This window comes from Zingiber officinale, chromosome 8A (assembly GCF_018446385.1).
Source record: "Zingiber officinale cultivar Zhangliang chromosome 8A, Zo_v1.1, whole genome shotgun sequence".
Taxonomy (NCBI): Eukaryota; Viridiplantae; Streptophyta; class Magnoliopsida; order Zingiberales; family Zingiberaceae; genus Zingiber; species Zingiber officinale.
Genome location: NC_056000.1, coordinates 91013056 through 91027685, shown reverse-complemented (window position 1 = coordinate 91027685; position 14630 = coordinate 91013056). Strand labels below are relative to the sequence as shown.

Here is a 14630-nt window from a genome sequence, read left to right as displayed (position 1 = left end):
GGACAGGATCATATTTATAGTACAATCTTAGATTAAAAAAATTATCTGTTAATTTATTAAAAATAAATTTAACCCTTAAATATTTGGTAAACGGTAAAAATAATCGACTGCACCATTCTTTTTCCAGTTATCAAACAATTGTCAAACATACCACATAGAAACAATATTGATCTCATGTGCCGCGAGCGTGCAAAAAATGATAAAACAGCATCCGCTGAAGAGGCCGAATAGCCGTTGAGATGGGTCCAGTGGCTGCCTTATCACCGTCCGATGGTCACACCGCACCTGCTCATTTCCGGATCATTCAATGATTCCCACCCTGGTCAAGTTCACATCAACAATGCGAACGCTCGTCTTAGCCGGCGACTCGCTTTCCCAATAGCGCCTTCGTTTCGCGTTCTAGGGGTTTCCTCTCGCCTCCACCTTTTCATGGCGTTCGATTCTTGATGTTTCTGACCTCCATGCAGGGCGTGCTCTTCCAGATCTACGCCTTGGGTTAGTGTTATTTGCCCCTGTCGATCGCTCGATTCTTGATGTTTCTGACCTCCATGCAGGGCGTGCTCTTCCAGATCTACGCCTTGGGTTAGTGTTATTTGCCCCTTCCTTGCTTTTGCGGTGACCTTCGTCGCGGACGAAGGCAAGTTCGGCCGTGCTATCTCCAATCCTTACATGGAGGTTGGCAGCTCGCAACGACCGGTAGACGGCGAGGAGGCAGCGGCTGATGGACATGGTTTTGGACGCGGATATGTTGGATCTAAGGTTTTCAAGGAGCTCGAATCTGTGGAGTTTAACGAAGAGGTTGATGGTATGCTTTTGGACCGTACGGAGGCTGGTTTCTCTGGATCTTCCAAGGACGCTCAAGGAGACGAAGTGAACGGTCCAGGTATTATTTCTGAATCTCATGTTAGGTTAGGAAAGGGATTTCTCCCTGGACATGACGTAGCAGAGTTTCCTGTCGCAGAAAGTACGGATTTCGACGATGACAGTGTTTCTGAGGAGGTTGTTTCAGATGGAGCGAGGGTTTTCCATAGGGCAGTTGGAAACTGGATGAATGGTTTTGAACTGGGAGACATGGTGTGGGGGAAGGTGAAATCACACCCTTGGTGGCCTGGTTACTTGTTCAATGAGGCTTTTGCTTCGTCATCTGTTAGAAGAACAAGAAGAGATGTCCATGTTTTGGTAGCCTTCTTTGGGGATAGCAGCTATGGATGGTTTGACCCTTCTGAGCTCGTCCCATTTGACTCCCACTACGAGGAGAAGTCTAAACAGACGGCCTTGAGACCATTTGTCAAGGCAGTTGAAGAGGCAACCGATGAAGCAAGCCGCAGGGAAGCTCTTGGCCTTGCTTGCTACTGCCGGAATAAATACAACTTTGGTTCAGCACGTGTCCCAGGATATTTCGATGTTGATGTCCCTGGATTCGAGCCTTGGGGCATTTACTCTTCAAAACAGATTGAGGATGCTCGGAAAAACTTTGTACCTGATCAATCTCTCTCCTTTTTGAAGCAGTTGGCCTTGTGTCCACTTGAAGACATTGTTCCTGCTATAGATCGGATTAAGAACGCGGCGAAGATGCTTGCTTACAGATGTTCTGTCTTCGAAGAGTTTGACGAGACATATGCCCAAGCATTTGGTGTAGAGCCGGTACGACCACCTCCTTTGACTGGGGCTATGTCGGATCATCCTGAGAGATTTGCCCGCCGAGGTATTAATCATTGCATGCATTTTTTTTACCCTGCTTTTAGGCGGTTATCACATGGATATGATTTGTATTTAGATTTGTATTTTTGCATGCTACTGGTACAATTGATCTTCTATAAACCAATTAATTTATGTGCTTCGTTCCTGGCCATGGTTTGCATTAAGAAGATGTTGTGCATGTCATGGATGTCTCTTTAATTTCATTATTATCCTCTCATGGTTATTGACCAGGCATATGTTCACATGCAACTTAGCAGTTGTGGTGATATAACATCATAATATGTTTGGAAAAGTGGTAGAGTTGGAGTGAAATTGATGACTGCATGGTAGGACAGAAATGTTGGCTCTATGATACTCTTACCTTTGAAGAAGAAAAAATAAATGGAGAAAATTTTATCATACATTATTTTGAACTCATTGGTGATGAAGGCATCGTAAGAAATTTTGAATAAATAACATAATACCAATCAGGAACTTTCACTCTTCAGAGTCTAACATCTCATTGTTGTTGGATCGTGAAACGTCGATAGAGGGGGGGGGGGGTGAATATCGATTCGAAAAATAGTGTTAGAAAGAGTTAAACGCAGCGGAATTAAAAAACAATAGACACAGTAATTTTTACTTCGTTCGGAGTCTGTGACGACTCCTACTCGAAGGCCCGTACTCCGTGAGTACTTTCGTTGGCTATTCACTAGCAATTCGAAATAATGATTACAAAAATAGTACAATGAATGCTAATGAAAGTTAAAACAAATACCGACAAGAATTTAATAAAAAGGAAGGAGCGTATTGTCGGAACTTTGTTAGCGTCGCAGAAGCACATAGCAGTAGAGCAGGCAGTAGAAGACTTTCTTTTCATTGTTGTGTTGAAGCTCTCCTCTGACCCTTCTTTTATATGAGGCTCGGGGCGCCCCGAATCCCTTCCGGGCGCCCTGGTGGGACGTGGCAGGTCCAACAAGCAAGCTCCACGTGGTGACGCGTGAGTTTGGATAAAACTTACCTCCGGCCGCCCGGATCCCTTCCGGGCGCTTGGACCTCCGGGCGCCCGGATCCCTTCCGGGCGCTTGGACCTCCGGGCGCCCGGATCCCTTCCGGGCGCCCGAACCTCCTATTTCCAGGAACTCCTTCTCCTGCAAAATAGAGTTAGTCCGAGGCAAATATATATCCTGTAAAACAGATTGTTAGCGCAGTTAAAGTTCAACAAAGTAATAGAAAAAGAGTATGACTTAGATTTCGTCTTTCTGAGACCGGAATCTAGTCATGATCTCGACTTAGATATCCGAAATGGATCTAAGCCGGATCGACGCCTAATGTTCCCTTCCCGGGAACGCGTCCTCGCAGTCACTCCCCTCCAGTGACTTACCTCACTTACCTGCCAGACGTCCGGTCAGCCCGTCGACCAGTCTGGACTTCGTGCCAGTTATCCGGTCAGCCCGTCGACCTAGCTGGACTTCTCGCCAAGCGTCCGGTCAGCCCGTCGACCCGCTTGGTCTTCTCGCCAGCTATCCGGTCAGCCCGTCGACCTAGCTGGGCTTCGTGCCAGACATCCGGTCAGCCCGTCGACCTGTCTGGACTTCTCTTACACACTTGATCAAAGTGTCAGACAACAACAAACTAACTTAACCTGATTTGTCATTCATCAAAACCTAGGTTAAATCGTTAATGCTAACCGCACCAATAATCTCCCCCTTTTTGATGGAATGACAACCTGGTTAAGTTAGTGAAAACATATGCAAGAAACAACATGCATTTATGTGGTTTTAAAGGTTAGTTTGTATTTTCAAATTGGTTTAGCTAACTTAACCATCTAACCCTCCCCCTTTGGCATTCATCAAAAATAAGCATGGATTAAGTAGGCATAAACATAGACTTCAGACAAAGTAAGAAATAATGTCAAGTTAATCTGGGGGAGTTTAAAACATAGATTATTTTGTTTTTATTTCTTAAATCTTTGAGAAAAAAACAAGTCTTGAAAGATAACTATTTTTTTTTTTAAGTATAGGTTTTAAGGTCAAAGTTAAAAATTCAAGGTTTCAAACATAAGTTTTCAAAATCAAAATTCCAAAACTAAGTTTGAAAAAATATATTTTTCAAAACCGATTGAAATTTATTTTTCAACACTAAGTTTGTAAAAGATTCAATTTTCAAAATTAAGGAAAATGATTTTGAGAAGCTTAGTTTGTAAACTTAAGTTTTGAAAAATCTAATTTCCACAATTTTCAATAACAAAGCAATTTTTAAAACTAATTTTTGTAAAATTTTAACTTTCAAATCAAATTGTCAAAATTAAGTAAAATCAAATTTTAAGAATTAGATTCAGGATAATTTTCAAAGTAAAGTTAAATTAAATTTAAACTTTACTTTTAGTTTTCAAAGGAGTTTGGTAAAAGTAAGATCATATTTTCAAAATGTTTTTGTAAAATTCGTTTTCCAAAATCAAATTTTCAAGGTTCAAGAGTACTAGTTTCAAAACCATGGTTTAAAATACTTGAAAAGTTCAGTTTTCAAAGACTAAGTAAAAAGGATAAAAAGTTTGTGAAAAAAATTTCACAATTTTAAACAAGTTGTTTTTAAACTTTGATTTTCAAATTTAAGTTTTAAAATTCAATTTGAAAAACTGAATTAATTTTATTTCTCCCCCTGACATTAAATTTTGAAAATATTTGCTAAAAATATTTAAAGTAGATTTTTTTTTTTTTTAAATTGAGGTAAAATTTTCTAGAGAGATTTTAAAGAGAAGATTAAAAAATAACACTTAAGGAGATAATTAAAAAATAAACCTACCCCTTAATTTGATACTCCTTTAATTTATTAATCCTCCTTATTTATTACTCCCCCTTAATATAATGCTAAGGTTTGAGTGTGTTAAATTTCAAGCCCTAACACATTTGTCTACCTAAGTGTTCTAGGGGATTTGGTAACACTTATATTATTTACATATTTATCTCTGTATCCTGGATATAATTGTTTATTTGAATTTGATTAATCAATAATTAATATTAGATTCAGACGCTTAAGCTTCAATTTAAGGTTTAATAAGACAAACTTTATTAAATCAATAACAGTTAAGCATTATCAATAATTTATTGATTAGTTTTTACTTGATTTAATAATTTAATACTTAGTGAAATAATTTAAATTTCATATTACTTGATTGAGTTGGTCAATGAAAGTGTTAGTTATAATTATTATTATTATTTTTATTTATTTATTAATTTAAATTTTATTTTTTAAATAATTTTTTAAATGAATTTTTAAAATAATTTTTAAATGAGTTTTTAAAATAATTTTCAAAAGATTTTTAAAATAATTTTTAAAAGAGTTTTTAAATAAATTTTTAAATGAATTTTTTTTTAAAAGAATTTTAAAATAGTTTTTAAAGAATTTTTAAAATAGTTTTTAAAGAATTTTTAAAAGAGTTTTTAAAGAATTTTTAAAATAAGTTTTTAAAGAGTTTTTAAAGAATTTTTAAAAGAGTTTTTAAAGAATTTTTAAAATAAGTTTTTAAAGAGTTTTTAATGAATTTTTAAAAGAGTTTTTAAAGAATTTTTAAAAGAGTTTTTTAAAGAGTTTTTAAAATAATTTTTAAAGAATTTTTAAAATAAGTTTTTAAAGATTTTTTTTTTAAATAGTTTTTAAAAGAAATTTTTTTTTAAAGTTTTAAAAAATAAAAAAGTTAAAATAATTTTTAGGTTAAAATAAATTTTTAATTTAAAATAATTTTTAGATTAAAATAAATTTTTAAGTTAAAAAAAATTAAGTTTAATTTTTAAAATAAATTTTTAAGTTAAAAAAAATTAAGTTTTAAAATAAATTTTTAATTTAAAAAAATTAAGTTTAATTTTTAAAATAGATTTTTAAAAAATTTAATTTTAATTTAATGTTAATTTAATTTAATTTAATTTTAATTTTAATTTAATTTGAAATTCGAAATTTAATTTGAAATTCGAAAATTAATTTTAATTTGAAATTCAAAATTTAATTTTAATTAATTTTAATTTAATTTGAAATTCAAAATTTAATTTTAATTTAATTTGAAATTTAATTTTAATTTGAAATTCAAATTTTAATTTTAATTAAATTTAATTTAATTTGAAATTCGAAATATAATTTTAATTTGAAATTCAAAATTTAATTTTAATTAATTTTAATTTAGTTTGAAAATTAATTAATTTAATCTTTATTCATCTCACCCGATCTAGATTATCAATTAGGGAATCCTATAATTTTGTGAGAAGAATTAGATTTAATTACAGAGTTTGGTTTAACTTGTGTTAGATTCAGGTTTAGCTTTGGTCTCAACAAATAGACATTTTTCGGATAAACTTCTAAGCTTGGTGAGTCACTTGGACGTCATTAGAAGTAACCAACCTTTCGAGGTTTTCCGAATAGTCCTATCCACGGAGCTTAGTACTAAACCTTGGTCTAATTAGTTAGGATCCATTTAAAGGTAGCTTCGGTCGGTTCCACTTGGCCAAATGCACCAGATTGAAGCCATATCTTTCTAGACATGCGATGTCCAAGCTTTCCCAATGTACTATCATCAAAAAACTTCACCAGTACCATGATTCAAGTTAAACTTGAACCCTCTTTAACTAGTCCTAATTACCCTGTCGGGTAGGTTGGTTAGGGTTACCCTGTCGGGTAGGTTAGTTTTGGAGGTGCCATCTATTCTGGAGCCTCCCCCTGAATTATTAGCCATTAATTTAGTTTTTAGTTCTGAGTTTATTATAGTTAAGTTTTGGTTAAAATTTAATGTTTAATTTGTAATTTAGATTCAAGTTTTTAATTTTGAATTAATTAAATTAGTCAAATTATCTTTCTTTAAGAGAATGTATTTAATATTTAAATTTTCTTTCAATTTCACTTTTATTAGGTTAATTGAATTATCTTTCTTTAATAGCTTATTTTTAAAGTTTAAGTTTTTATTCATTTTTAAATTTGAATTAATTAAATTGTTTGAATTATATTTCCTTAAAGATTTATCTTTTAACCTTTTATTAATTGTTAATTTTGAATTTTTCAGATTATCTTTATTTAATATGTTATTTTTAACATTTAATTTTAATTTTGTTAAATTTAGTTTTGATTTTATCAAAGTGTTTGATTTTATTCTTATATTTTCTTTATTTTTTAAGTTGATATAATTAGTGGAATTTATTAGATTATTCTTATCATTAAAATTTAATTTTTTATTAATTAAATTATCTTGGGTTTCTATAGGATTTTCTAGATTAATATTGCCTAGATTATTAAATAATTTATTAATTTTATCTAGATCAATATTGACCTTGTCATCTCTATCATTTGAGTTTTCAGATTTGTTTAGGTTCAAGTTTGAATTTTTTAAATTAATTGGTTTTGTTTTATCAGATAATATCCTAGGGGTATTTTTGTAATTATTGTCAACTACCTTATTTTCACATATATTTTCAGAAATAACCAGATCAATGCTCATATTTTTTAAACTACTATTAGCAGGGGTATTTTGGTAAATATCACTAACCTTGAGCGCAACCCCTAATTCAGTAAACTTTTCGACTGGATCTAACCAAGTTCGGATTCGATTTTTACTTGATCCTCGAGCTCCATCGGCTCCTTGTGAAGTTTGATCAATTGGGTCCAAAGCTCATGTGCATCTTTGTACTTTTCTAATCTACATAAAATATTGTTAGGTAAAACATTACAAATAATGTTACTTACCTTTTTGTTCAGTTCCGAGTTTTGAGAAGGTTTCCTCAAAATTAGCAAATAATCGATGTCTACGCTTCCTAAGAAGCATTCCATTAATCGCTTCCGGTAGTTGAAGTCTTGATCGTATGGTGGTGGTTCGTGGGGGTTCCGTCCTTCTTGAAGAGTCATTATTCTTGCATACAGAGAAATAGAGAAAAAAAATTCCCAAGACTTGGTCTTGGATTAGCAGTGCTGAAAAAAATAATATTTCACTATTTCGGAAAAAAATATTAATAAAATATTAATAAAATATTTAAAAAAATATTATTTCAAAATTTTGAAAATGTAATATTTTTTAAATACTAAACAATGGTGAAAAGATGGCGATGTATTTTTCAAAAACCGTTTTGGAGGGAAAAAACGAAAGGCGTAAGGTTTTATTTAAAAGACAAATAATATCTAATTTTTTTTTTTATTTTTTTTTAAAACGACCCCCCTTTGCTTTATTGGTGGTTGCACCAAATCAGAGCAGTACCTGCTCTGATATCATTTGTTGGATCGTGAAACGTCGATAGAGGGGGGGGTGAATATCGATTCGAAAAATAGTGTTAAAAAGAGTTAAACGCAGCGGAATTAAAAAACAATAGACACAGTAATTTTTACTTCGTTCGGAGCCTGTGACGACTCCTACTCGAAGGCCCGTACTCCGTGAGTGCTTTCGTTGGGCAATTCACTAGCAATTCGAAATAATGATTACAAAAACAGTACAATGAATGCTAATGAAAGTTAAAACAAATACCGACAAGAATTTAATAAAAAGAAAGGAGCGTATTGTCGGAGCTTTGTTAGCGTCGCAGAAGCGCAAAGCAGTAGAGCAGGCAGTAGAAGACTTTCTTTTCGTTGTTGTGTTGAAGCTCCCCTCTGACCCTTCTTTTATATGAGGCTCGGGGTGCCCCGGATCCCTTCCGGGCGCCCTGGTGGGACGTGACAGGTCTAACCAGCAAGCTCCACGTGGCGACGCGCGAGTTTGGATAAAACTTACCTCCGGGCGCCCGGATCCCTTCCGGGCGCCCGGACCTCCTATTTCCAGGAACTCTTCCTGCAAAATAGAGTTAGTCCGAGGCAAATATATATCCTGTAAAACAGATTGTTAACACAGTTAAAGTTCAACAAAGTAATAGAAAAAGAGTATGACTTAGATTCCGTCTTTCCGAGACCGGAATCTAGTCACGATCTCGACTTAGATATCCGAAATGGATCTAAGCCGGATCGACGCCTAATGTTCCCTTCCCGGTAATGCGTCCTCGCATTCACTCCCCTCCAGTGACTTACCTCACTTACCCGCCAGACGTCCGATCAGCCCGTCGACCAGTCTGGACTTCGTGCCAGTTATCCGGTCAGCCCGTCGACCTAGCTGGACTTCTCGCCAAGCGTCCGGTTAGCCCGTCGACCCGCTTGGTCTTCTCGCCAGCTATCCGGCCAGCCCGTCGACCTAGCTGGGCTTCGTGCCAGACATCCGGTCAGCCCGTCGACCTGTCTGGACTTCTCCTACACACTTGATCAAAGTGTCAGACAACAACAAACTAACTTAACCTGATTTGTCATTTATCAAAACTTAGGTTAAATCGTTAATGCTAACCGCACCAACAATTGTAACCTCCAAAAACAAAAACCTAGCATCTAGTGCTATTATATAAAGGAAGTTGCACATCAAAAATGCGTTCTGGTTTGTGCCCTAATTGTTTTGGCATGCCTTTTTCCATCCAGGTCTACTCATACAATATTTCTTATTTTACTTATTGAGATGAGAACATTACTCCTTTTCTTGCCTTCATTGTGGTAACTGATTCCATGGGATCAATAATTACTCAATGTTGTGGTTTGGCACCCCTGGGCTAATATACTGTTTCTTTTTCTTTTTGAATTTTCCCACTGTTTGATTATTATTTACTTTTCCAATTTTTTCATGGATGTTCTCTCTCTCTCTCTTTGTTGGATTTTTGTTTCGTATTTCTCTTTCTAATATTTGTTGGCTGGTTCTTAACATCAAACTTAAATGCTTTTTAAGCTTCTATCCTGAAGATTAGCTGTGCAATTTCGATGCTTGTGGTTTCAAACAAGGATTTTGGAGATTGAAACAATCATAAGTATGCAAAATTGTAGAGGGAAACTAGAATGCCTTTTAAATAATTTTCAGCCTAAAGGAGTGTTTGATGCTTGGTTTCTTATCTTTTGTAAACATGTTTTCATGTAATGCCGACCGTTTAACCAAAAGTTATTGATCAATCCATGTTCTTGGGTGCATTGACTGCTTTGACTCTACACGATTATTATTCTTCCCTTTGTTAGACCGCCAGGTTTAGTTTATTATAGTTTCTTGATGATTCTTCCCTTGAATCATTTTTTTCTACAGATGTTTTTTGAAAATATGAAAGATTATCTTAAATCATTTCTGTTTCACTGACATTGTAAATGCTGAGATTTCGTCATCAAAACAGCTCTTTCCTCTTTGATTTGTGCAACTTGGTTTCTACCCTCTATAGATACATAAATTAGATTTGCTGGTTCTCAGAGAAGAGCTCCTCACATCTGCAAGGAAAACAAATCATGTGTACGTCACTTAGTCGGATCCATTTCCTATTATAGACCAAGATTTATGAAAGTTTAGCACGTATGTTTTTGACATTTCATGAGACCTGGGATAACTGATTCACTATTCTTTGATCAAAGCATAAAGATTCTATTCCGTCTTAATTTGACACGTTGTAAACCAAGTGCATTGAAATTTATGAATACCTGGACAAGATTAACAAATCTTGAATCTAGGATTAGGAGCTAGTATAGATTGGGATCTGGAATCACCCGTAAGTTTTTTTTTTCCTTTTGCTTTTTAGTAAGCGCTGTTAGACTGCTGATGAGAATTTATCGAGCTGATATAGTGTGAATAAAAGTTTCCCATCTCCCAATGTTTGACCATATATCCTTAGTATTTTGCCTTTTCCTACATCTCTTTGAAAGCTGAAAGGGATACAAATGATCAGCACATATATTACATGGTCGAAATATGGTTCCCAACTTTTCAAGGCATGAAACATGATCATAGTTCTGGAGAAAAAAAGTATCGAGTCGTACTAGTTGGTAAGATGCCATTGCCATCATGTTTTCCTGTGAAGGATAAAAACAAACACTTATTACGATTTGGCCTACTTTTACTGTCGACACAGTAACTTGTATGATCATAAACATGGATGATGGCCGAGTTGATCCTGATATGGGATAATTCCGGGATGCTTTGCCATTAAATTACTGGTCTCAGAATGAGGTGGAGTTCTGAGCCAAGTAGTTCTGTTTGGTGATTCTATGAGTAGTATAATTACAAAAAGGCATAAGCGACATTAGTGGTTTGGATCGAGTTGAGCATTGATTATTGTTTCTTGACTTTAGATGCGCTTTTGCTTTAGAGATTGCCTAAGTGCATAGTGGCCCCACGTTGAAAGATTGGATGATCTTTTTCAGCTTTTCTCCGTTAGAAGCATTAATTACAATTTTGCAGACATAATTAGTTTCTACGATATTGTAGCAGCAGCATTGAAATTTCTTTATGGTTTTATATGACGTAATCTGACGGTGGATTAGGACTGTAATCACCAATTAGCGAGCCCATCACTACCCGAGGATATGTGTTTTTCTTAGGGTTTTAAATATCGTAGCTGCATTGGATAAGATCCGAAGATGTGTTAGAAGATACTTTCCTGCCTTCGGATGAAACACAAACTTTTTGACACGAGGTTGATGTTTCATTCGAAGGCAGGAAAGTATGTGGTGTTCAGGGTTGCTGTTTTGTCGTGAGTTTCGGTATGCTGGCTTGGTGTTCGATAGGTGTTGTGGCGTGTTTTCCTGCGTCATTGGCACGATTCGTCTTTCGCATAAGTTATTTAATATAATAACCGGCAGGACGCAGTGACGCCCGGCCGCTCCGGAATTTGGAAAGCCAACCTCTTCCATTCATTTAATTTTTTGAATAAATAATTTAAAAAAAATCAACAAAGTATCGAATAAGGGGGCCGGTCCTCACTCGCATTTCTTAACACGTGGTAGGCCATGATGCTATTAGAAGTTGACTGTGGCCTTCTAATTAATTTGAGGACAAGTATGAACGCAAAATAAGTTATTTAGATATTATCCTGGTCTTTATATAGATTTAGACGTCAAACTTTGTTTATTATTTTTATTTTTATTTTAATTGAACCATTTAATGTACCTGGCATGACTAAACCATTTATTATTGCTCTGTTTATTAACGGGCGAGGATATAGTTTATTTACTTGCAGAAGCGCTCTGTCAATTTATTAGTAATCTATTGTTTCTAATTTTTTGTTTATCGATAACCAAACCAACTGAACCGGTGGTATTGATGATGTCTTATTTGTTGTTTTCCTTTTCTTGCTCAGCGGCGCCTTTGAGCGGTCAGCTCGTGATGCCTGAGCCCCTCCGCCCAAAGAAAAGCTCCGCCCCTAAGCTCGCTTCTGGTCCCAAAGTGTCCAAATCTCCATCTGCGAAGAAGAACAAATACGTGCTGAAGCGGAGAGATGAACAATTTTCTACCACTGCTACGATCGCCGGCCCTCCTTTGCCGGACTTCACCTCTCCTACCCAGCCCTACGGCAATTTCTACAATCTCTTCCCCACAACTCAGCAACCCCCCACCCAACCAAGTCTCGCCTTCCAGGATGCCTCGGTTCACGGTGACTACGTGCTCCAGAAGAGAGCTCCTTCCGTTTTCATCGACGACAAGCTGCCGCAAACCTCCCCAAACCTGCTCGAACAGGGACTAGTCATCTCAGAACAAAGATCGGCCCCATTGGGGGTGGATATTCCCGTTGCTATTAGTCCTCGAAAGACGCCGCAGATGAGCGTGATTGAGTTCAGGAAACTAGACCCTGCTGTCTCTGGCATAGTTGCCGATGCTAAAGAAGAGATCTTGTTGGCCCGGCCCAATGACATTATTGTCGTCGATGGAATCCCAAAGGTGAAGAAGAAGATCAAAAAGCGCCTGCGCGTGGATGGTAGTTCCGACCCAACCGATCTTGCCAGAAATGCCAAGAAGAAGATAAAAAAGAAGCACAAGGAACAGAGCACCGAATCCGGCTTGCTACCAGATCATGCTAGGATGGCGAAAGATGACGATCCTTATAGGAAATTAGCGTCCAGATTAAATAGCATTGGGCCGGAGCAATCCAAGAGAGCGGATGCAGTCGCGCGAGCGACCTCCTTTCCCTTCTCCTTTCAACGCCCCAAGATTGACTTGAACTCCCGCAGTCAGCAGCTACCAGAGCTGGTAGCCGACCTGCATGAACTAGCACTCGATCCTTTTTACGGAATTGAGCGCGACGCCTCGGGGGTTGCGCTGCATGTCTTCCTCAAGTTCCGGTCGATGGTCTACCAGAAAAGCTTGGCTCTTTCTCTCTCCAGCGAGGATGACGCCGTGGAGGTCCAAGCTCCCAAACCTCCTAGGTCGCAGCAGGAGTCTGTTGGTGGGACCGCGGAGATTACTCCAGTGAAGACAGCTATGGAGGGCAAGGAGCCAACTGCCTCTGCGAAGCCACCAAAAGCCGGATTTAGGTCCGACGATCCTGTTGTGGCAGGACGGAAACGCACTCCATCTGATCGAGAAGAGGATATGAGCGCAAAGAGGCAGACAAAAGTAAACAAAGTCAAGGCTTTGACCATTGAAAAGAAATCGTCGATCAGTAAGAAGCGCAACCTGAAGGACGCAGGCAGCGCCTCCACGACGACGATGCCTGCAGTAGCCGCAATGCATAGTGTGACAGCGAAACCTAGCAATGCCAAAACAATGGAGCCCGTCAAGAAGCAAGAACCTCCCCCGCCTCGAGTTCCCTGTCCGACTACTCTCGTGATGAAGTTCCCACCTCGGACGACGCTTCCATCCATCGCCTCCTTGAAAGCGAGGTTCACCCGCTTCGGGCCGCTCGAGCTCCCCGACACTCGCGTGTACTGGAAATCCTACACCTGCAAGGTGGTGTACAAGTTCAAGCCCGACGCAGAGGCCGCCCTCAAGTACGCCCGCGCCAACAAAATGTTCGGCCAGGTTAAGGGACACTTCTATCTCCGCGACGCTGACACACAGTCCCAGGAACCGTCCGCTGATGCCGGTGGGAAGAAGCTGGAGTCGCGACAAGCTGAAGGTGTCCAATTCCGACCCGGGAGCAACCCAACCACCTCGTTGAGGCTGTTGCTAAATCCAAACCACAAGCCAGGGCTGCTCAAATCCATTCTGAAGAAGCCTGGTGACGATGCTGGCCCTACCACCACCATCAGCAGCAGCAGCAGAGAGACGCCCCGTGTAAAATTCATGTTGGACAATGTGGACGGGAAGCCAGGAATGTCGCCGGCTGTTGCAGGAAGCAGCTATAGTCGTAGCGATGCTGAACCACCCCCCTTCTCCCTTCCTCTAGAATCCGTCATCAATAACACTACAAAATCAGGTGCTTTTCTTCCTCCACCACCGCCGCTGCCGCTATCGGCGCTTCATTCCTATCCTTCAAGGACTATTGATAACTCCCCTTATATACCCCCACCGCCGGTGACTCCAGCTTCATCTGCTTCCTTCGGACTGCCTCCAGTGAACCGGGTGGCGATGGATCGTGTGCCCCCGCCGCCGCCGTCTTCCCTTCGTGGGCCTCGATCTGCCGATCCCCAGACGCATAATTATAGACAGTATGGCGAGGGGGAGGGTAGACCCATGGTGAACAAGGAGTTGGCGAACCAAATGCTGAGCCTTATGGTTAGGTGCAGCGACATTGTGAGCAGTATCAAATCGTCGCTAGGGTACGTTCCATACCACCCGCTGTAGGAGGGAGGGAAGCGTCGTGGTGCAGTCAGCCATGAAGTAACGAGGTCATGCTCTCCTCGTCGCGTCCTGAATTAGTTAATGCAGGCAATGCTCAACGCTGGTGTGTTTGATTATTAGCTTAGCTTCTGGACTTATACAAAACATTAGAGATTCTTAATAATGGATGATTCAGCTGGTTTGCCTCTGCAAATCTCGTCAAACGGTAAAAATTTCACCTCAGCAAACAGAGTGCAGTTTTTCTCGTCTTAAAAAAAGGTGCTTATTCGTGAAGGAGTTGTCTTGAATCAATCATATAAGCTTGATGAGTTTTTATTTAGTTAGTTGTATATTCAAGGGTTGGCTTTATGACTTATTTAGTTAGTTTATATGATTAGCGAAATTA

General features: G+C 38.2%; 1 protein-coding gene across 3 annotated transcripts; it reads left to right on the top strand.

Moving 5' to 3' along the window:
• Nucleotides 1-311: 311 nt before the first annotated feature.
• Nucleotides 312-14630, top strand: LOC122009847. 3 transcript variants are annotated; one of them, XM_042566152.1, is made up of 4 exons: nucleotides 312-495; nucleotides 570-883; nucleotides 962-1705; nucleotides 11826-14630. In XM_042566152.1, the coding sequence occupies exons 2-4, from the start codon at nucleotides 670-672 to the stop codon at nucleotides 14246-14248; spliced, it is 3381 nt and encodes a 1126-aa protein (XP_042422086.1). In that variant the 5' UTR covers nucleotides 312-495; nucleotides 570-669; the 3' UTR covers nucleotides 14249-14630. The 3 variants fall into 3 exon arrangements, with proteins under 3 accessions (XP_042422086.1, XP_042422085.1, XP_042422087.1); XM_042566151.1 differs by having other exon boundaries at nucleotides 555-883; XM_042566153.1 differs by having other exon boundaries at nucleotides 312-883; nucleotides 11826-13880; nucleotides 13989-14630.

What these genes read in the sequence shown, in the direction of transcription:
- LOC122009847 (XM_042566152.1), top strand. Translation starts at nt 670, where the DNA reads ATGGAGGTTGGCAGCTCGCAACGACCGGTAGACGGCGAGGAGGCAGCG. An exon ending in AGACGAAGTGAACGGTCCAG is followed by an intron (nt 884 to 961) that starts GTATTATTTCTG and finishes TTCCTGTCGCAG; the next exon opens with AAAGTACGGATTTCGACGAT. An exon ending in TGAGAGATTTGCCCGCCGAG is followed by an intron (nt 1,706 to 11,825) that starts GTATTAATCATT and finishes TTTCTTGCTCAG; the next exon opens with CGGCGCCTTTGAGCGGTCAG.